This window comes from Mytilus californianus, unplaced genomic scaffold (assembly GCF_021869535.1).
Source record: "Mytilus californianus isolate M0D057914Y unplaced genomic scaffold, xbMytCali1.0.p SCAF_8, whole genome shotgun sequence".
Taxonomy (NCBI): domain Eukaryota; kingdom Metazoa; phylum Mollusca; class Bivalvia; order Mytilida; family Mytilidae; genus Mytilus; species Mytilus californianus.
Genome location: NW_026262734.1, coordinates 68,383,969 through 68,408,092, shown reverse-complemented (window position 1 = coordinate 68,408,092; position 24,124 = coordinate 68,383,969). Strand labels below are relative to the sequence as shown.

General features: G+C 32.4%; 1 protein-coding gene and 1 long non-coding RNA gene across 7 annotated transcripts in view; one reads left to right on the top strand and one right to left on the bottom strand.

Annotated features, from left to right (window-relative positions):
- LOC127712999 (small G protein signaling modulator 1-like) overlaps positions 1-24,124 on the top strand; it is a 361,281-nt gene that overhangs the window by 27,349 nt on the left and 309,808 nt on the right. For 4 of the 6 annotated variants that reach the window (XR_007987360.1, XM_052219582.1, XM_052219584.1 and 1 more), the window contains exons 5-7: positions 9,384-9,518; positions 16,654-16,721; positions 17,024-17,184. Coding sequence is in view for 5 of the 6 variants with exons in the window: in XM_052219582.1 (XP_052075542.1) it covers positions 9,384-9,518; positions 16,654-16,721; positions 17,024-17,184 (364 nt within the window). In the remaining variant the exon portion in view is untranslated. The remainder of the gene's footprint in view (positions 1-9,383; positions 9,519-16,653; positions 16,722-17,023; positions 17,185-24,124) is intronic. The other 2 variants (XM_052219585.1, XM_052219583.1) reach the window with 1 other exon arrangement.
- LOC127713015 (uncharacterized) overlaps positions 1-24,124 on the bottom strand; it is a 40,848-nt gene that overhangs the window by 15,298 nt on the left and 1,426 nt on the right. The gene's annotated exons all lie outside the window — the stretch shown is intronic.

The following is a 24,124-nucleotide window of genomic DNA, read 5'->3' as shown; positions in this document are numbered from 1 at the left end:
TCTCCTTTTCTAATCATCAATGTTTTATTTCTGCAATTTATGTATAACCGAACTTTCTAGTAGTTATATACCACTGTATTTCAGTTTCTGTCAAATTTCTCAAATTTAAGTCGTACAAAATGTTTTAAGGGCATACGATACAGTTTTGATCCCACTGTGAATTTATGATGAAAGTTTGTAATAAAAAACGCAAACAAGCTATTTTTCACCTAGTTAATTCAAATGTGTTTTAAAAATTATAGCTTCATGAGCTACTTTTAATTAATTTAGATGAATGCGGTTGAAATTTAAGACATTTACTCAAAATTTTGGTTTCTTGGACATTTCTGTCCTCTGGACAGATTACCAGTAATGCCTAACTTTTTTGTTTAAAAAGATAATCACAAGGGGATTTTTGTAAAAGCATTTGGACTATCTTCTTAACATAAGTATGCTCTAAGTTTGTTTAACAATTCTTTGGAAATAATTTATTTTTATTGAATCTTAATGATTTTATTTTTGCTATACAATTTGTGTATATTTATCTAATTAAAAAAAAATTCATTGCTGATTTGTTCTTAAAAATTGATACAAATAATCTTCATACATAACCGAGCCAAATGTCATTTTAAAATAAAGTGGTTCATGTTATCATTTTGGAGCTAATGGTTAATATCAGTCCAATAATGCATCTTTTCCTGATCTGTCACAGTTTGACGTCGCCAGAAATAACATTAGCAACATCATTTAATGATCTCCCCTGTAACTGTATCCTATGCTCATAAGATTGAAACTCATTAAACATCTATATTTAAGAAAGGATTAGTATTTTATTTTATGATTTTTTGAATAAGCATGGGATCATTTTAGATATGTGAATAGATTGTCAAACTACGGAATCAAATTGAAATCGACGATATGCCACAAAATATGATTTCCTAGCAATTATATATCATGGTTGCTATGTTTTCATGATTGACGTTTTTGCATTCACAAATCAATAACATTTAATTTATAACAAGAAAACAGATAAACAACAGAAATGTCTGATGTCTTAAAAAAAAGTAAACAAACGCCTACGAAATGAGAGACATTGGTTGTATTATGCTAGGAATTTAACTTAATTTCTATTATTGTTAGTCACTTTAGTAGTATAAATGTTTTTATTCCATTGGATGATTTGAACTCCATAATGATATCTTTATAATATTATTTAGCTCAGAGACATAAAGATTCAAGAAATTTCTGCATTTTATCATGAATTATTTCTGTGTTATTGACCATTTTGTCACTCACACTCAAATGTCAACAACTGATTTTGTTGATAATTAGATGTATAAGGATTGTTATGACAAGGGAGTTGATAATGGTATTTAAACATTCTGGATTTCCATTCTTTTGTTAAATTGGTGTATGAGACATTTTTTCACCATTGATAGTCTAAGAAACTCTTTGAAACTAAGGTTCCAACTCCCTCAGGCAAACTTTACCTTAGACAGTTTTGGCTCTTTTTTATTTTTGGAGTGGGCGGGGGGGTCTCTTATTGTTTTTTTTGTTGAGATGTGGTTATAAATGATTGCCAATTGGACAACTATCCATCAGAGACCAAATTACATAGATGTAATTAGCAACTATAGGTCACTGTATGGCCTTCAGCAAAGAGCAAAACCCATACCATATAGAATGACAAAAGGCCTCAACATGAGGAAATGTAAAACATTTCATACAACAAACCCAACAGCCTTATTTATGTACAAAACATTAGACAAAAAAAGAAATATGATACTCAGCGAGACCTGGTCTGACAAATTTGACACCAAGCTGTATTTTGATATTTTCCAAAGAGTTAAGGTGAGTGAAACATGAGAAGAGAAATCTAATAAACTGTTTTTTTAAAACTAGTTATGTGCTAGAACTCATGCTCATTTCTCATTATTAAAGTTATACAGAAAAGCATTAAGTAAGAGAATTCTTTACTTCCATTATTTTAATGCAGTTGAAATAAAACAAAAACTTATTCAATTTCCTGCTAATTTTGTCCCCCATGAGCTCTTTAATTGAAAATAAAAGGAAACTTTGGGTCTTGAATTGACTTTTATACTTCTGATTTATGTACAAAAAAATAAACCAAGAATACAAATATGATAGACAGCAACCAACCACAGCCACTAAAAATACAGGTTTCTGGGTGTGGTGGGGTATAAAACATCTTTACTTTTAAGCTATCAACCCTAACATTACATGGGACAGTGGTGTAACAGCACAACATAAGAAGAAGCTGTAAAAATCAGTTTTAAAACACTTCAATCATCCTAACAAAAAAATTACAGCTCATGAAGTAGTTATGCATCCCTTGCTTTCAAATTTTTGGAGTTTTGAAGCAGAAGCCAAAGTATTGGGAGAGAAACACTATCCTTATGCAAGAAAACTGGCAATCATAGTCAAGAAAGACCAAAAGGGAAAGCACCTGCCATGAGCAGGGTTTAAACTCACAACTTCAGTCTTGACAGTATATATATATAATGATCACTGAGGATGAACTACTTTGACCACTCAGCCACTGAGGGCCTCTGTTGTCATTGATCATCTGTCTTTAATTGGTTACAGAGTAATGTAAACAATTTATTTGTCTCTTACTTAGTCATTTTATGTCTTGAACTGCCAGATAATCAAATAATACATTTGTTTCTGACAGTGATACAGTTATGAAAAGACAGTTGTTGTTGACAAGAATATTGTTAGAAACATATGCCTACATTAAAATTAAGAATGGAAATAGGGAATGTGTCAAAGAGACAACAATCCGACCAAATAGCAGTAAACAGCCCAAGGCCACCAATTGGTCTTTAACACAGCGAGAAAATATTGCACCCGGAGGCGGGCTTCAGTTGGCCTCTAAACAAAAATGTGTACTAATTCTGTGAAAAATGATGTCACACTAAACTCCGAAACATATAAATGAACTAAAATTAAAAAACATACAAGACCAATAAAGGCCAGAGGCTACTGACTTGGGACAGGCGCAAAAATGTTGGCGGGGTTAAACATGTTTTGTGATATCTCAACCCTCCCCCTATACCTCTATTAGTATGAATTTATTGCATCAAAACAATAAAATATAACAATATAACATCTATTATATTGAAGGGGTTGATTCAGCTGTCGAAATATGGTCATGGGGACTTCACCCGAGTTAAGACCTGAGGGTCAATGTATTGAGGGGACTCCTGGCTTGTGTATTTCTATGGCACTTGTAAATTTGCAGCCACCTTGTAACAGGGATGCTAAATACGACAAACTTCATTTGGAAAGTGCTACACTTTCTTCTGATAAAATACCTTGTATTGAGTCTTAGAGGCTCTATAGTTGACCTATTGTATGGCAAATATTCTTGTCTTACCCAACAATACCCTTTTTTCATAGTGACAGTCTTAATTTCATGCCCTTCATTCCAGTCAACCCACTTTTTGTATCCTTCCAAACTTATTTGTGTCCTTAGACTGCTTCAAATATTTGTCACCGAATACTATACAAACAGATCAGTCTTTAAACAATAAAAATTTCTTCAAGATTTAAACGTATTGAAAGGCAAGTTAAATTTCCCAATTCCATTCTCTCTCACCATGATTTGATTTTTTAAGTTGATTACCCAAATTTTGTGCTGTATAAATTGTTTGTTAAAAAGAGTTACAAGGGTATCTGAAATTTGTTGAAACTAACGAATCAAAAATGATTTAATACATTTGAATGTTTATTGTTAAAATCTTTTAAAGGTTATTGTGGTAAAACTACAAAAAGGTAATAACAAAAATCATAGAAAAACAAAGGGGAAATAGGTTTTAAATAAAACTTTACACATAGAAAGTTTTTCCTCAAAAGGAAATACTTTCCACAAAGAAAAATTCTCCTCAAAGGAAAAATATGGAAAGGTTGAAATCTATGCAGAATTAATCATTGTAATCTTTGCTTTAATTAATCGTTGGAATCTTTGCTTTGTAAGCTAGGTTTTCTTAGGACCTACAGATGCATAAATAGTTGTCATTAGGGATTTTGGCTTGTATATCTTATAGGATATGGCCTTCTCTCTAAAAGAGATAAATTCATTGACATTTTTTATCTGAACTTCCAATTATATTTAAGAAGGGTTATCCTTGAGCTAGCTTGAAATTTGAAATAGATTAACAAGTATTTATACAGTTTTCTATACCTTACACCTTTTTTTTTCATTTAAAAATAAAAATAAAAATAACTCTTTATTTACATGTATTGAGGGTAACAGAATTAGTTATATAATTAATTTCCCATGGCCCTCATTAAATGCAATGAATATAAAATAAAGCAGAAAAAAAAGTACAAATTAATCAAGCAAACACATATAAACAGTCTGATGATATTTATATTTGAAACACTGAGCTGTATGACAGTGAAATGAATATGTGTAAATGTTTATGATGGTCATAGGGGAGGATTAGAAGTGGTAATAATAATTAACTATCTGTGATTACCCTCTTTCAAATAATAAGAAAACATTGATATTATTATTTCCATTTGCTAAGTTTATGTTAACAATTCTGTTTTTATAAAATTCTGCTAATCTTCCTCTATTACATTATTGTAGTAAGTAAACCATTTGTTAGACATTTTGAGCCACTGACCTTCATCATTTTCTCTATTATTGTTCTATTTTTATACGACCCCAAAAAATATTTACAGTCATATATTGGTATGACGTTGTCGTCGTCGTCGTCGCCTGAGGACACATTAGTTTTCGCACAATAACTTTGGTTTAAGTGAATGGATCTCTATGAAATTTTACCATAAGGTTCAATACCACAAAAGGAAGGTTGGGATTAATTTTGGGGGTTATGGTACTAACAGTTAAGGAATTAGGGACCAAAAAGGGGCCAAAAATAAGCATTTTTGTAACTTCCAGACAATAACTTGTGTGTTATAGTGTATGGATCTCTCTGACAATGTACCACAAGGTACCATACCACAAAGGGAAAGCTGGGTTTGAGTTTGGGGGTAATTGCCCTGAAAATTTTAGAAATTAGAGGCCAAAAAGGGGCAAAAAACAAGCATTTTTTTTAGTTTCAGGACAATAACTTGTGTGTAAGTGTATGGATCTTTATGAAATTGTACTACAAGGTTCCATATCACAAAAGGAAAGCTGGGTTTGAGTTTGTGGGTAATTGCCCTAAACGTTTAGGAATTTGAGGCCAAAAAGGGGCAAAAAATCAAGCATGTTTCTAGTTTCCAGACAATAACTTGTGTTCAAGTGTATGGATCTCTCTGAAATTCAACAAAAAATGAATATAGGGGTTCTTTAATATGCTGAATCAAACCATGTATTTAAATTTTTGATTTTTGGACCCCGTTATCAAATTGGTCCACATTGAGGTCAATAGGCTCCAAAATTAAACTTTTTGTTTGATTTCATCAAGAATTGAATTCTTTGGATTCTTTGATATGCTGAATCTAACCATGTATTTAGATTTTGGATATTGGACCATAATAGGTAAATTAAAAAATTTTAAGTTCTTAGATGACATTCATTCTGTGTCAGAAACCTATGCTGTGTCAAATATTTAATCACAATCCAAATTCAGACCTGTATCAAGCTTGAATGTTGTGTCCATACTTGCCCCAACTGTTCAGGGTTCGACATCTGCGGTCATATCAAGCTTCGCCTAGCGGAGCATTTTATTCAAAGCTACATGGTAGATAAATTACGTGACTTTTCACAATGATTTTTTTTTTAATTCTGCTAATCTTCCTTTACATTATTGTAGTAAGTAAACCATTTATTAGACATTTCAGCCACTGACCTTCATCTATTATTGTTCTAAACTACATGTAGATAAATTACGTAACTGTTCACAATAAATTATTTCTTTGAATTCTGCTAATCTTCCTTTACATTAATACTGTAGTCAGTATAATACCTTTCATTAGGAAATTCGGCCACTGACCTTTGGCATATTCTCTATTATTGTTCAAAACTACATGTTAGATAAATTAAGTGACTAAATTTCACAATTCTTTATTTTCGTAAAATTCTTCTGATCTTCTTTTACATTATTGTAGTAAGTAAATCATTATTAGACATTTCGGCCACTGACCTTCATCAGTTTCTCTATTATTGTTCTAAACTACATGTAGATAAATTACGTGACTTTTCACAATAAATTATTTCTTTGAATTCTGCTAATCTTCTTTTACATTATTGTAGTAAGTAAATCATTTATTAGACATTTCGGCCACTGACCTTCATCAGTATCTCTGTTATTATTAATTTGTTTATAATCAATTTGAAAATACAGTACCAGGAAAACTTGAAAATGCTTCTGCATGTAGAACTATCTACGATTCTATAAATTTTCACTGTTTTTGTATTTTGGTTATGGGGTGGGAATTTTTGTTAGTGTTTTTTTTTTAATGTAAAAAAAAGGAAATTTATTTTTTTATTTTTCAACTTGAATTTTTCTAAATGAATGGTCACAGCAAAAGTCAATAAAGATAAAAATGCTTTAGAAATTTCTAAATGACTTGCCCATGCAAATTAAGAAAATGAAGATGAAAATTGTGTGGTGTAAAAACATTGTTATCAGTATTCTGAATATCTAACATTAAAGATTGTATATATACACCCACTGCTGTTATAAAAATAAGGAGATGTGGTATGATTGCCAATGAGACAACTATCTACCAAAGTTCAAATGAAGTGGATGTAAGCAATAATTGTAGGCAACCGTATGGCCTTCAACAATGAGAAAAACCCATACATTGTAGTTAGCTATAAATGTTACTTTATTTTTTAACATGTCAGACAACATACAGGAGGATTCCTTATAAATGATTTATTGTCACAGTATAATTCAATTTCATAACCTAACTCTTATTTGTTATGCTTTGGTCCAAATATTGACCACTGTTTATTGGCATTTATCTTTTCATAGGTATTGAAGCCATGGTTACATAACCATTACCACATTGTCACATTTATGTGACTTTCATTCAGCTGTTTAAAGATTATATTTGTTTTAAAAAAATCATACATATTTACTATATTGTCTGAACTTTTTAAATATCACTGAGCAAACCAATTTAACTCTGGTATTGACCACTGTTTATTGGCATTTATCTTTTCATAAATGAATTATGACTCTTTTCATAGATACTGTTACACAACTACAATCACATTGTGACATTTATATGATTTTTGTTCAGCTATATTTGTTTTAGAAAAAAACATAGATTTTCCCAACTTGAACTTTAAAAATATCATTGAGAATACTTATATTAAGCTCTGTAATATTAACCACTGTTCATTGAAATTTTTCTTTTGATGAATGAATTATGACTCTTTTCGTAGCTATGGTTACATAACTATAATCACACAATAACAATGTATGTGACTCAATTCATTCAGCTATTGTTTAAAGGTTATACTTGTTTTAGAAAAATCATAGATTTTCTCTTAACTTATAATAATTGAACTCGTAAAAAAAAACAGTTAGAATACAAATTTAGTTCTGGAATATTGACCACTGTTTATTGGCATTTATCTTTTCATAAATGAATTTTGACTCTTTTGGTAGCTATGGTTGCATAACTATAATCAAACAGTGACATGTATGTGACTTTCATTCAGCTATAGTTTAAAGGTTATATTTGTTTTAGGAAAACCATAGATTTTCACTAACTTGTTAACTGAACTTTTAAAATATCAGTTGAAATACAAATTTAGCTCTGTATAAAACCATAGAATGATTTAGTAATTAATTTACTTGAAATCTTGAATATCAGTGAGAATACCAATTTAGCTATGCTTACTTTAGAGACAATTGAGAGTTTGAGACTATATATATAGAATTGTACAGTTACTGTGCCCAACTAAATACTTTACCTTAGCTCTTTTTGCTTAAATCCAACCATAAACCAGTCATATAACCCTAAATGCTAGCATTAATCTAAGGATCTAAATATTTACCATTTAACTTAACCTCAACCAGTGCTGGATAAATGGATGGCCTAAAATCTATTTTTATGCCCCGCCGTATCGGAGGGGGCATTAAGTTTTACCCTTGTCTGTCCGTACGAACGTCCGTCCGTACATCCGTCCGGACGTCCCAAAGTTGGTTTCAGTCCTCTTAACTTTAGTTTGCCTCAACCAAATGTTATGAAGCTTATACACAATGCTTATTACCACAAAACACAGATCAAGTTTGAATTTTGGTGGCGTCACTTAATTTGTTGTAGAGTTATGCCCCTTTACAAATGGAAAAAATGCTGAATTTTTCGTTTCCGTTCTCTAACTTTAGTTTGCCTCAACCAAATGTTATGAAACTTATACACAATGCTTATTACCACAAAACACAGATCAAGTTTGAATTTTGGTGGCGTCACTTAAACCGTTGTAGAGTTATGCCCCTTTACAAATGAAAAAATTGCTGAATATTTCGTTTCCGTTCTCTAACTTTAGTTTGCCTCAACCAAATGTTATGAAACTTATTCACAATGCTTATTACCACAAAATACAGATCAAGTTTGAATTTTGGTGGTGTCACTTAAACAGTTCTAGAGTTATGCCCCTTTACAAAAGAAAAACTTGCTGAATTTTGTTTCCGTTCTCAAACTTAAGTTTGCCTCAACCAAATGTTATGAAACTTATTCACAATACTTATAATTTTTTTTTTAATTTTCATAAGTTGGCAAAAAGCACTCCATAAAAGAGAGTCTTGGTGCCTCTGAATCAGCTATAGCTGACACCCGACATTTACCTTACCTGGTCTAACCCTTAATCTAATCAATAAGGACAGAGATCCCCAAGAAAATGAATATGCAAATTTAAAAGTTATTAAAACTGAACATTGATAGCAAAAATTACATTCTCCTGAATATCCATGAAATATTTGCCACTGGATGTGAAACAAACAGCAATTTTTACATGGAATGACTTTATTTTGCTGATACCTTTGAATATTAATATTGTACTTACACGGTAGTATTTGTTATAATTCTTCTACTTTTTTATTGAACGTTGGTCTACTGAGCCTGTCCACATATGGCATATTGGACTAGGACAGCTGGCCAATGAGTTTAGTGTTTTGTTAGCTAAAATGTTTTGCCAGTGGATCTGTTTGTAGAGGTATATTCAAACTACAAATTGGTAAAACATTTTAGCAATTGTTATTGTGAAAGGACTGTCAAGCCTTTTGAATGTACACAGTATTATGGACAATGTATATGATATTAATAAATGATACAGCAACCCAAAGGTACAATAAAGACATCTCGGGGTTCAACATACCATTTTAAACAATGGACAAATATCTTTATAGAACCAAAACAGCAATGACTTTATACTGATATGAAAATGCATGTCTTGTTTTCTATTTCAGGAAGAGCATTGATTCCAACAAGAACCAGACAAGGAAACCTCCAAGAAGTTTGAATCCTAGATATTTATGGATAAGACTCTCTGTATTTGAAAAACAGCTGGCCAAGATTCTGGATCATTTAGTTCAACATCACAGGTAAAACTATTCAAATAGTTTTTTATTTTTTTGTGTATTTTGAGGTCTTCATTTCAAGGATGGATTATGATAAAAACAATTATATTACATTTAAAAAAAAATAACATCAAATTCTAGTGCCTGCATTATACCATTGGTAAAGCAACTGTATGTTCTGTAGGATAGTATTGAAAGTGTTACTATATTTATTGGTTTCCCTAGTCGATAAGTGCAGAAACAAAAGTAGGTCATTCTGACCTAGTTTCAATAATTTCAATGCACTCCTACTTTCTATTTTTGTGTACTGAATATGGAAAGTGAATAGCTTTATTGTGTATTGATCTTCATCTTTATTATATAAAAGGGCAAAAATAACCTTTATTTAAGTTTAAAGAATTGGAAACAAATTGTAACAATTATCAAAACCAAAAAAATTAAAAGTTTTAATTTAATATAAAAAAAAGGAGATGTGGTATGATTGCCAGTGAGACAACTATCCACAAAAGTTCAACTGAAGTGGATGTAAGCAATTATAGGCAACTGTACGACCTTCAACAATGAGAAAAACCAATATAGTATAGTCTGCTATACAAGGCTCCGACATAAAAATATGAAACAATTCAATTGAGAAAACTGACGGCATAGTTTACTATAAAGTTGTGATCACATCAACATGACACTAAGCATAGATGTGAATTGTGATTTGAATTTTTTAAAATTATATGCCAAATAAGGGTTTTGTGACTGCTGAACATGCAAGTATGAAAGTGCAAGTGGTCATGGTGTCCTATGGAAACATATTCTTGTTTTTATCTTAGTTTTACCATGAACCTGTATAGGCGATAGATTTTTGTCTTCACTGCAACAAAAGTTATGATTGGACACATAGAGTTCATTCATTCTGTCATAGGTGTCAACTTTTAGATTCAGTGTGTGGTTATATGTTTTTTAGACATCAATAACTGTTGTCAAACCTTCATGGAAATTTACAAAACTTGGACAGAAGCTTCTTCATAATCGAAAGACAGTAACTGGAGCAAAATTCACAAATATTTTTGTATATTTTTCTATTTTGCTGATAAATTTAGGGATTAATTTTTTGGCAAATAACACATATATACAGTTTACCTGGTCAAAAGGTTTATTTTTTACTTTCTTTTTCCAACAATGGAATTTAGTTTTAATTTTATTATTTCAATTTAGATAATTAAAATCTTGTATCTCACAATTTTTTTTGAAACATATAGTTGAATCCCCGTAAGACCTTTAATCTCATAAACCATGTTCAATTTCATGAATTATTTTCAAAATTGAATGAAAACAACATTTCTCTTAATTCGAACTAAGCCACTATAGATTTTGTTATCTATTTTTGGAAAGATTATTGTCATCTGATTAATCCATTTTGAAATTCTAATCTCAATTTAACAACTGAAAAAAGAATTAAATTGTCACCGATATTAGATTACTTTCTGATATACAGAGTTATGGTTTATGGGAGAGTGTATTGATTTTTGTGACATTATCACCGAATTGTCTGAATTTTAGGGTAGTACATTAAAACTCTGACATAAGTGACAAGATGCAATTACACAGGAAAGATGCAATTAGACAGGACAGAACTGCAATCAAAGCCCAATTTACTTTCTGTAATGTCAAAACATTTTATGATCAAATTTTCAGAGCAATTTGTTTTATGATTTATATTGTTGTGGCATGCAAAATTAATATTTAGTGTCTCCCACTTAAATTGTCACACAGTCTTGTATGAATATGCAATATTGCCAATATATTGGAATTTTTTAATGAGATCAGAATAAGAGTATGGTGATTCTGCTAAATTAAAGTGTTCATTACAATTCTAACTCTTTTATCAATAGCTTCCAATCATTTACATTAAATATGAGATGTCATAAAATCTCATGACTACATGAGCTTCAGACTTAAGAGATTAAAATCTAAGCAAATATAAATAAAATGAATACTAATGAGACAGCAAACTCACAACTAAAAGCAATATGTCTAGTAGAGTTCAACATACTGTCATCAACACGAAACTAAATCACACTCATTCATTCTGAGTCTAGAACAGTGTAGTACCTTCTGTTCTGTGCTGATTGTAGTTGTTCTCTATAAAGAGGCAAGATTTATTTTTAAAAAAGTGCAGAACTATAGATAGCCACATTTCCCTTCAGCAGTACTATTTGTGCAGTCAAGTTGTATTGACAATTGAAAAAACTGAGATAGCCAATCATTGTCCATAAAAAGCCCTGTCTGTGATGTTAACAGTATGTTACCACAGAGTTTATTTATGGCATTACAAATAAACTCATCATAGATACCAGGCTTAACATTTTGTATGAAGGATCACATAATCATTTAACTTTCTTCTTATTGCATTTATGTATGCAATTCAGTTTTAACCTAAATTATCATCTTTTGAATCTGTTTGTTTTGTTCACACATTGTTGTCAATATAATGGAATTTTATGCGACTGTCATACAAGTAAGAGGTTTAGCTAGCTATATAACCTTGTTTATTAGGAAATGCCTGTACCAAGTCAGGAATATGACAGTTGTTTTCCATTCGTTTGATGTGTTTGAGCTTTTGATTTTGCCATTTGATAAGGGACTTTCCAATTTGAATTTTTATTGGAGTTCGGTATTTTTGTTATTTTACTTTTGAATAGTTCTCAGCATTGCAGTACAAAAGGAAAAACCTATCAATGCTTTGTATATATTCACTTTATTTGTAAATTAGAGGCAATAGAAGTTTACTGATGTTCAAATCTCAGAAAATCTATTGAAGAAGATTCAAATCATGAAATAAACATTGAGGGAATTGCATGAACTCCAAAAAGAATGAGACCAGATTGGTTGAAAGGGCAAGCATCTCCTACAATGCTGAACTCAAAAAGAATGAGGCCATATTGGCTGAAAGGGCAAGCATCTTCTGCAATGCTGAACTCAAAAAGGAGTGAGACTTGGTGGGTTGACAGGGAAAATGTCTTCTGCTATGCAAGTGTCTCCTGCAATGCTGAACTCAAAAAAGAGTGAGACTTGGTGGGTTGACAGGGAAAATGTCTTCTGCTATGCAAGCGTCTCCTGCAATGCTGAACTCAAAAAGGAGTGAGGCTTGGTGGGTTGACAGGGAAAATGTCTTCTGCTATGCAAACGTCTCCTGCAATGCTGAACTCAAAAAGGAGTTAGGCTTGGTGGGTTGACAGGGAAAATGTCTTCTGCTATGCAAGTGTCTCCTGCAATGCTGAACTCAAAAAGGAGTGAGGCTTGGTGGGTTGACAGGGAAAATGTCTTCTGCTATGCAAACGTCTCCTGCAATGCTGAACTCAAAAAGGAGTTAGGCTTGGTGGGTTGACAGGGAAAATGTCTTCTGCTATGCAAGTGTCTCCTGCAATGCTGAACTCAAAAAGGAGTGAGGCTTGGTGGGTTGACAGGGAAAATGTCTTCTGCTATGCAAGTGTCTCCTGCAATGCTGAACTCAAAAAGGAGTGAGACTTGGTGGGTTGACAGGGGAAATGTCTTCTGCTATGCAAGCGTCTCCTGCAATGCTGAACTCAAAAAGGAGTGAGACTTGGTGGGTTGACAGGGAAAATGTCTTCTGCTATGCATGTGTCTCCTGCTTTGCATTCTAAGAAGGATGAATCCCCAAGTCCAAATACATTTATATTTAGACAGTGTTTTGGTACCAATTGCTTCTTATACATGTGTTATTAAAAAATGAAAACAACACGTTATATAAATTTCATATGTCGGAAGCGCTTTTCTGGATTTACCTTCATTATTAATAATCTATATAATTGATATTGCTAAAATGAATACACTCACTGAACTGGGAGGTTAAAAATAAAATTAGAATTTATTCCATATGTATGTTTAATTCTGGAGCTGAAATCATCAAATACTTTATGTTTTTTTAGTGCCTGATATTTTGAATAGTTTGGATACTTGGATGCAGTACCATATGTACTTTTTACTTTACTAAGAAACTTTGACTCATTTCTATATTTCTATAACTATATATTAACTACAAAATAACAACAACTTACAGATAACTTTTAAGTATTTTTCTGACAGATACAGTTGAATATGTCAGCTAAATCAACTCTGTTGGAGTCTTATTAATGGTTATGGCAGCTGTCTATAAATTAATGTATCTTGAAGAAACCATTATGAAAAACTTATATAGATATTCCGGTCAGAGAAAGTGATTGTTGCCTGTCAGATATATTTTTCCAAGACTAGACATCCATTTCCGCATACTTATGTTATATAGTGACCACTTTGACCATTAATGAAACCTTATCGCATTTCTTAAAAAAATTACACTTTCATTAGTGTGAATGGAAGTTGATTGTTTAAAGTACAGCTAAAATTCTGTACCACATGACACCCTACAATGTACTTTTCTGTATATGTGAAACAATTTAAATTGCTTGATTTGATCTTAACTATTTTGTATGTGTTAGTCTTAAATACAAATGAAGTAGTAAAATGATTTTATTCAGCTACCAATCTTGTTTTTGTCAATGTCTTCTATTATTTCTACTTCCAAACAACATGTTTTTTTTGTTTTTTTTATCAAAATCTGAATTATGTGTTCATTTGTTGTCAGTGAAATAAACTGTTGCTGTGTGTACTTAGTGTCAAAATTGGGGGCTTCGATGACCAAGTGGTCTAAGTAGTTCAACTACTGTACCACTAGCCTGTCAATATTGAGGTTCTGAATTCAAATCACGCACGTGGCAGGTGCACTCGACTCCAATCTCATAAGACAAGGATTGCCAGTTTTCCTGCTGAAGGTTGGGGTGCTTCTCTTCTGACACTCTGGCTTACTCCACCAACAGAAACTGACTGCCACGAAATAGCCAATAGTGCTGAAAGAGGCATTAAAAGACCAAAAATCAATCCAGCTAAAAATTCAATGAGAATATGTTTGACCTCAAACCTCAAATAACATTAAAAAACCAGCATATTTTCTACAACAATAAACAAATTTCCATACTATATATTTCAACCACTAATTCAAGCAAGGTCTAGACAATGCAAGAAGCAACTAAATTTATCAGAGACAATCAAAGATCTACCATAACACCAAATGTGCCAAGGAGTCATTATTACATAACTATTTTTTTCCCTCAGGTATGCTTTATGCTTCATCTTAAAGGTTAACTGCAAATCATCTTTAATAACAACATTAAAATACGAAGATGTGGTATGATTGGCAATGAGACTATCCACCAGAGTCTAAATGACGTGGATGTTAGCAACTACAGGTCAATTTGTACAAGTATATTCGAATATATATATATATATATATATGAATGATAAGTAAGTCTAAACAAGTGACAACTCTACGACAGATCCATCCATTGGATCACCAGTGAAGGTGATACACGGCTGAAAACACATATTATATTCATAATAACTCAAAATATCAGCACAACAATGTTAAATCTGCAAATTTGTGGAAGCAAATGTTTGTTCTTCCCTTGCCAGGAATTGAATTCATGCTATTGGGATATCTTGACAACACCACCTGCATTGTGTCCAGCGTCTAGACCACTCGGCCACCTAGACTGAACAAAATTCAGCTTTTTAAACGAGTCTAAATTGAAAACAACGTTCAAACCTATGATTGCTTTGGATAAAAACCGCAATTTTTATACGTGTGCATGTAAAACAAATTTCTTGGTAGAGGGGTCTAAATACAGCACAAACAACATTTTCCAAAAGACCAAAAAAGTGAAAGTTTATTTTAACAAAACGCATTTGACTAACAGGTCGAACAACTGATGTTCTTAAACCCTGCTGACTGCCATTGACGATTGCCAAATAAATTGATCACCAGATGTAACATGGTTCTTATATTTAATTTAATACCAAACAGAAAACAATAAACTTGCGGAGAAGATGGTATACCGCAAACATGAGGTTACAAAATTTGTACACCATATCCGGATTTTGACAATTAATGTCTCTTCAGTGATCTTAGGGATCGAAAAGGTATTTGGAAGGCCATATAATTTACCTCAATTTAGGATAGACTCTTGAATTTTAAAGAGTTGAAATAGGATGAACGGATCATATAAACCCCAAGGCAAATATAATACAAGCCCAAACGAAAAAATATAAACAAGTCTAAATTGAAAACAACGTTCAAACCTATGATTGCGTTGGATAAAAACCGCAATTTTTATACGTGTGCATGCAAAAACAAATTTCTTGTTAGAGGGGTCTAAATACAGCACAAACAACATTTTCCAAAAGACCAAAAAAGTGAAAAAGTATATTTTAACAAAACGCATTTGACTAACAGGTGGAACAACAAATGTTCTTTAACCCTGCTGACTGCCATTGGCGATTGCCAAATAAACGGATCACAAGGTGTAATAAATGGATCTTAATTAAAAATTTAATACCAAACAGAAAACAATAAACTTGCGGCAAAGATGGTATACCGCAAACAAAGGTTTGTTATAAGAACACAAAATTTGCGAAAGCAAATTTACAGATCTAACATTGTTGGGCTGATGTTTGGACGAGTTGTATATATACAAGTCTAAAAAACGACGTTCAAACCTATGATTGCGTTGGATAAAAACCGCAATTTTTATACGTGTGCATGCAAAGCAAATTTCTTGTAAGAGGGGTCTAAATACAGCACAAACAACATTTTCCAAAAGACCAAAAAAGTGAAAAAGTATATTTTAACAAAACGCATTTGACTAACAGGTCGAACAACAAATGTCCTTAAACCCTGCTGACTGCCATTGGCGATTGCCAAATAAATGGATCACCGATGTAATAAATGGATCTTAAATATAAATTTAATACTAAACAGAAAACAATAAACTTGCGGAAAAGATGGTATACCGCAAACAAAAGGTGCAAAGGTTTTTGTACACCATATCCAGATTTCGACAATTAATGTCTCTTCAGTGATGTTAGGAATCGAAACGGTATTTGGCTTATTATATATATATATATATATATAATAAGCAAGTCTAAAAGGGTACAACATCACCAAAAAAAAGTAAAATCATGAACAAATGTGAAATATTTCGGATATCAAATATCCTTCATCAGTAAGATGTCAAATGATATATATATAATATAACATTTTGTTCTTTTTCAGTAAGTTTTATGAAGATTATGCTTTGATATCAGATCCTGTGGATGGCCCCATATTTGCGTCATTACTTGGTATGTATGATTAAATTTCTATAGCCTAAGATTTTCTATTTTAATCTGGTTACTGATATGTTTTCACATTGTTTCATCCATGCATTTAAATTCCTTACTCAACATTGTTTAGATGCTGTCTTATAGATTTTTAAGTCACATATCCTTGTATGAATCTTGTATTGTTATAATTAGAAGCATGCACTGACACTCATTTTGGCTTCCAATTACTTGTAGTTGGGGAAATTTTAATGTGAGAAATTAATTGCAAGAAATTTTTCAATTAGACACTTTTATTTATAAATTTTCATTATATTTTCTAGTTGGACCATGTGCTCTGGATTATTCCAAAATGAAGACTTCTGACCATTTTTGGACAGACCCACCAGCAGATGAGTTGGTTCAAAGACATAGAATTCATTCCAGCACAAATCACATTACAGGCCCTGGTTCCCCTAAAAGACCTGGTTTACAGGTACCAGTGGTAATATCAGTTTCTCTATCTCTATGTGTGCACACAACTCACTGGTTTTACTTATATTGTAACTGTGTTTTAGTGTATACACATAGATGAATGCACGTTATCTTATACCACAACCGTACCTTGTTAATGTATGGTCATGGACTCATGGTAGTGTGTTTCCCCAGACACCTTCAGGACCAGGTAAAAACTTGTTGCTTGGGAAAATCATATTCCTCTTTGTGACAATAGCAAAGTGTCAGGATCTTTGTAGAAAAGGGTCATTCAATTAGTATTTTCCAACAAGTGGACTAATTATAGCAAAGCTGTTTCGTTAAAGATCACAACACAGGGCAAGGCATATGAGACTTACTATATTTTTTACTGGACCAATGACTAGGAACATTGTGGGGCTCAAGCAATGTTCCTGAGTAAAAGACACTACAAATATTACTAGTAGTAGAAGTCAGTTATAAAAATAGATTTGATAATATCTTTTTTCTAATTTCAAGTAAAATCAAGAAATATTTAAATAGCGTAACAGCCGTGCATAAAAGCATCATAAGTTTAAATGATTTTGTTAGTTTCACTCATAAAAGACATCACCATTATAAGTCATGGAAATTATTTGCGATACACAAAGATTGTAACTGAGGTTTGTTGTTATTTTAAGGACATCATGAGCCAGTTTTGACATGAAAATGTTTGGTATTCTTATATTGGTCAATGATTTGTTCATATATTTGGTTTTTTTTTAACAATTTGAATTGATATTTAAATGAGAGTCTTAAGGTCTTTTGGTTATTCTGGGCCTCAGATTATATAGGAATTTTGTTTAGCTACTTCTGTGAAATAATATACCTATGGAGAATGCCCATGAAAACACTCTCATTGACCTTTGCAAGTCCAAAGATTTAGCATATTGTTGAAGGTCGTACAGTGATTGAAATTGTTTAATTCCTTGGCTGTTGGCCTTTGGTGGATAGTTGTTTCATTGGCGATCATACCATATCTCCTTATTTTTATATTGTTTTGTACACTTGTTGTAAAGTAGTATCACTGTGTATTCCTTTAACCTAGATATTTCTGACTACTGGCACCTAGTGGATTATTTCCTGCAATAATAGAGTTCATTAATAGGCATCCAGTTTATTTTACCATATATTGATGTGATGTCAGGTAAAGGGATTATCTATGAAAAATGGATGCACAGTGAGATTGTCTTTACATTTTTAAAAGATTTTTAAAACACATTTTTCACATAGTGAATTTTATGTACTTTTGTATGATCTGTGAATGTTGTATTGTATTTTTATATATTTATGTTGTGATTATTGAAAATTTAAGAGAAATTTTTTGAAAAAGACTTCCATGAAAAATTATGTTTAATATTTATTTTCATTAATTTATGATATTCTATAGTCTTGTCTGAGATACATATGGATGCTATTCTGGCAGCAGAAACGATTTGGTTAAAGCTGTATATTTCAAAAGAAAGACAATCTAGTATATGCCTGTTGTCCTTAACCTCATTTTCATAGTTCAGCATATGCTTAAAAAACTGTATAGTTATTTATCATGTGATTTTTTTTCAATTATTATGCGTAATAGGGCAAATATCTTTGGTATATACAAAATATTTGCAAGGTTTACATGTCAGTCAAAAGAATCACCTTACTTTGACCTAAATTCATGGAAAAGTGATTAACATGTTTTTAGCTCACCTGACCTGAAAGGTCAAGTGAGCTTTTCTCATCACTTTGCGTCCGTCGTCCGTCGTCCTGCGTCCGTCGTCCGTCGTCCGTAAACTTTTACAAAAATCTTCTCCTCTGAAACTACTGGGCCAAATTTGACCAAACTTGGCCACAATCATCATTGGGGTATGTAGTTTAAAAAATGTGTCCGGTGACCCGGCCAACCAACCAAGATGGCCGCCATGGCTAAAATTAGAACATAGGGGTAAAATGTAGATTTTGGCATATATCTCTGAAACCAAAGCATTTAGAGCAAATCTGACATGGGGGTAAAATTGTTTATCAGGTCAAGATCTATCTGCCCTGAAATTTTCAGATGAATCGGACAACCCGTTGTTGGGTTGCTGCCCCTGAATTGGTAATTTTAAGGAAATTTTGCCGTTTTTGGTTATTATCTTGAATATTATTATAGATAGAGATAAACTGTAAACAGCAATAATGTTCAGCAAAGTAAGATCTACAAATAAGTCAACATGACCAAAATGGTCAGTTGACCCCTTAAGGAGTTATTGCCCTTTATAGTCAATTTTTAACCATTTTTCGTAAATTTTTGTAATCTTTTACAAAAATCTTCTCCTCTGAAACTACTAAGACAAATTTAACCAAACTTGTCCACAATCATCATTAGAGTATCTAGTTTAAAAAATGTGTCCGATGACCCCGCCCGCAAACCAAGATGGCCGACATGGCTAAAAAATAGTACATAGGGTAAAATGCAGTTTTTGGCTCATATCTCTGAAACCAAAGCATTTAGAGCAAATCTGATGAAGATAAAATTGTTCATTAGGTCAAGATCTATCTGCCCTGAAATTTTCAGACCAATCAGGCAACACGTTGTTGGGTTGCTGCCCCTGAATTGGTAATTTTAAGAAAATTTTGCAGCTTTTGGTTATTATCTTGAATATTATTATAGATAGAGATAAACTGTAAACAGCAATAATGTACAGCAAAGTTAGATCTACAAATAAGGCAACATGACCAAAATTGTCAATTGACCCCTTAAGGAGTTATTGCCCTTTATAGTCAATTTTTTACAATTTTCATAAATTTTGTAAATTTTTGTAAATTTTTACAAAGTATTTTCCACTGTAATTACCGGGCCAAGTTCATTATAGATAGAGATAGTAGTAAGGAGCAAGAATGTTCAGTAAAGTAAGATCTACAAACACATCACCATCACCAAAACACAATTTTGTCATGAATCCATCTGTGTCCTTTGTTTAATATGCACATAGACCAAGGTGAGCGACACAGGCTCTTTAGAGCCTCTAGTTTTTAAATAAGATCAATTTCTCTGAATGCACAATTACATGTGCAGTTAATTTATAAAGTAATTTGATTAAAGTTTGCAAATAATTTTATTAAAGAAGAATTTAATATGTTGGATATTTTTGGTGTTAGTTGCTATAAAATTTTTAAACATTAGGTCATTCTTAGAGAGTAAAATATTAAACAAACCACAGGATTAAAATACATGTACATGAAGGGTTTTCATACTGATATAAATCCTGGGTAAACAATAGAAATAAGAAGATGTGGTATGAGTGTCAATGACACAACTCTTCATCCAAGTCACAATGTGTAAAAAGTAAACAATTATAGGTCAAAGTACGGCCTTCAACACGGAGCCTTGGCTCGCACCGAACAGCAAGCTATAAAGGGCCCCAAAATGACTATTCAAGAAACAATTCAAATAGGAAAACCAACGGTCTAATCTATATAAAAAAGGAGAAACCAGAAACACTTAAGAACCACATCAACAAACGACAACCACTGAACAACAGGTTCCTAACTTAGGACAGGTGCAAACAAATGCAGCGGGTTTAAACGTTTTAATAGGCGCCAACCTGCATATTATTCAGAGGTTTGCAGGTTTTCCGTCTGCACAAAGCATATAACTATAGGATAATGCCAAAAAAGGCTTTTGTAATTAGTTGAAAATGTAAATATCTATTTCATTTCACCAATTGATATCAAATATGACGGATACTAGATTTCTTGTATGGTATTTATTTCAATTGTTATGGTTGCCAGCTTAGGAAAAGGGGGGGGGGGGGTGTTTACATTGGAGCCTATTTGCAATGGAAATATGTAGCAATAAGTTTCATGAAATCCACTTAAATCAAACTTATTATCAGAGAGAGGTGGCCCTGGCACAGTGCCAGATGAGGTTCAACTTCAGTGCTTGTTATGCTGCTAGGTTGATGTATATGACTTTAAATGGAGGATTTGGATTTAAATTTACGTTTGAGCCTATGGGAAATATTAATGGCAATAATCTTTTTTGGGAAACCCTCAATTAATTGATGCAAAATCCTATAGAGAGATTACTTATCGGAAACTTGCTTAGTGTTGTTACTTTGAGGCTTTAACAAAGTCATATGGATTACAATTGGTTTGGGGATGGGGGAGGGGGCATGGTAAATATGTTTTTATTAAATTGTATTTGTTTTGAGAACTAATATCTAATCTATACAGGCTAATTTGAGGCTCTTAGCTCTAATCACTTTGGCAGCTGTAGTTTTTTCTGAAGGGCCGGCAGTGGAAAAATGAACTTAGATCTAGCCTACAAAATCTTAGTAAGAAGGAAATGTTGTTTATCAATTGTACATTGATGTATTTGATATGATTATTGATTAATGGGCAAATACTTGAAAAAAGAACCTTGAAGGAAAGGATATTATTTTTTTTTTTTCATTTGAGATATGAATGAATCCATTCTTTTTTTACTCTAAAATAAATCTGACTATACAAAAAAACATTAATTAATGAACAATTCTATATTTCTAGCATTCAATATCAGTCAAAACATTTTTGTGAAAAGGATTTGCCTTGTTTACTTTTTCTCCACAGTTACATAAAACCTTGGAAATAATTTCCTGGTTTCAGATTCCAAACAATGATGTCTCTGATAGCGATCGCTATTGATACAATTAACGTAGTGATCATTCAACCGATATTTTTATTACATGAAACATTGATCAGAAAATTGTCACTTGTTCAATTAATTATTTGACTTTATTTGTGTTCATTGAACTCTAAAGAATATTTGTTGAAGTTGGAAATGAAATGAGAAAGGAGTTATTGTTACAAGATTGCATGAAGTAAAAGAATTTGAAAATATCTGAATTTCTGGGGTTTTTTTTAACTCACCCAGATGAACTGCTTGAATGAAAGTAAATAAATCGACAGAATCTTCCAAATTACAGTTGTTTTTGTAATATGTATTTATTTGGGCTTTAGATATTTATTTCGTAATGAGATAAAGCAAAACAATACCTTTGAGTGTTTTTTTATGTTCTTGGTTTACTGTCCTTGAAAATTAAAAACAGTAATAATCTGTTCTGGTCCCCTGCTTTAATCAGACTGATTCTGTGATTGATTGAATATTATTTTCATATTTTTAATGGCATTTTCAAGATAAGAACAAATTTGTAATATGACAGCTTCTGGGATTTCAAATTTTGTTGACACAGAAAACGAATGAATAATTTTGTATACCACTGGAGATCAATGGTCTATTTTTGTTAGCACAGAAATGATACCTTACAACATCTTGTTGAGTTTGAATTGAAGAATACCACATAGCTAAGTGGTCTAATTAGCTGGTCCCCATTTTCTTGTACAGAGATTCACTCTATCAGTACTTATGATATTGATCTGAGACCTTTCAGCAACTGCCCTGATGAAGAACTACAATAAAAAGCTTATCCAATCTGTTTTATGATTTACCCCCAAGGGTGACCGGGGAATAGAAATATGGTCACCATTGGTCTTCCTTCGACCGGCAGTAAAACCCTCATCAAAGTAGGGCGTCCATTTGACTGTGCAGGACATACAAGTTTGATGACACGTCTGGTCAGAATGAGGATGTTTATTTTCAATGCCTCGTGAAAAGGGAGTGCCACACTCTCTGCACTGTAAGAACCCTTGCAACAACTCATTGAAGGGTCCGTAGGTGACCTGTTTCAAGGCAAAATTCTGTCCCTATCCAATATACCCTCATTTTGCCTCGTGAAAAGGGAGTGCCACACTCTCTGCACTGTAAGAACCCTTGCAACAACTCATTGAAGGGTCCGTAGGTGACCTGTTTCAAGGCAAAATTCTGTCCCTATCCAATATACCCTCATTTTGCCTCGTGAAAAGGGAGTGCCACACTCTCTGCACTGTAAGAACCCTTGCAACAACTCATTGAAGGGTCCGTAGGTGACCTGTTTCAAGGCAAAATTCTGTCCCTATCCAATATACCCTCATTTTGCCAATTGACCAGACCTTCATCCTGAAGGCCTCTGTTACAGAACCTACCTATTGTATTTATTGTTAATTTGTTCTCGTCCTGCACATGCATGAAAAATTTGCCACTGGACATAAAACAACCAACAATCAATCAATCACATAAGTGTTAAATTGCATGCATTTGAGTTCCAATTGAATTTATAAAATAGTTTGGAGTTCAGTAATAAATGTTATTTTGTTTTGAAATACAATTATTTAAATTTCCTTGTTAATAAAATGTCAATAATTTTGCTTTGAAGACTTCACTTCAATGACTATAAGATATAGAACAGTATAATACACACAATTTTTATTTACTTTGCTCGGATAAAACATAAACATATTACATTTAATTTTTTTAAAGTCTGGAGTTAAAAACATATTCATGATATTTCATTTTGAAATATGAAAATAAAAAGTTTCTCAAGCATGCGACTATCATACAAGTGAGAGGTTTAGCTAGCTAAAAATCCAGGTTTAATCCAACATTTTCTACATAAGGAAGTGCCTGTACCAAGTCAGGAATATGACAGTTGTTTTACATTCATTTGATGTGTTTGAGCTTATGATTTTGCATTTTGATAAAGGAATTTCTGTTTTGAATTTGCCTTGGAGTTCAGTATTTTTGTTATTTTACTTCTTACACATACTTCATTAGTGTTTTTATACGACCGCAAAAAATTTTGCGGTTGTATGTTAGTATCACGTTGTTGTCGTCGTCAGCTTCATCCGAAGACATTTGGTTTCCGGACAATAACTTTAATAAATGTAAATAGAAATCTATGAAATTTAAACACAAGGTTTATAACCACAAAAGGAAGGTTGGGATTGATTTTGGGGGTTATAGTCCTAACAGTTTAGGAATTAGGGTCCAAAAAGGGGCCCAAATAAGCATTTTTCTAGTTTGTAGACAATAAATTGTAGAACGGTGTATG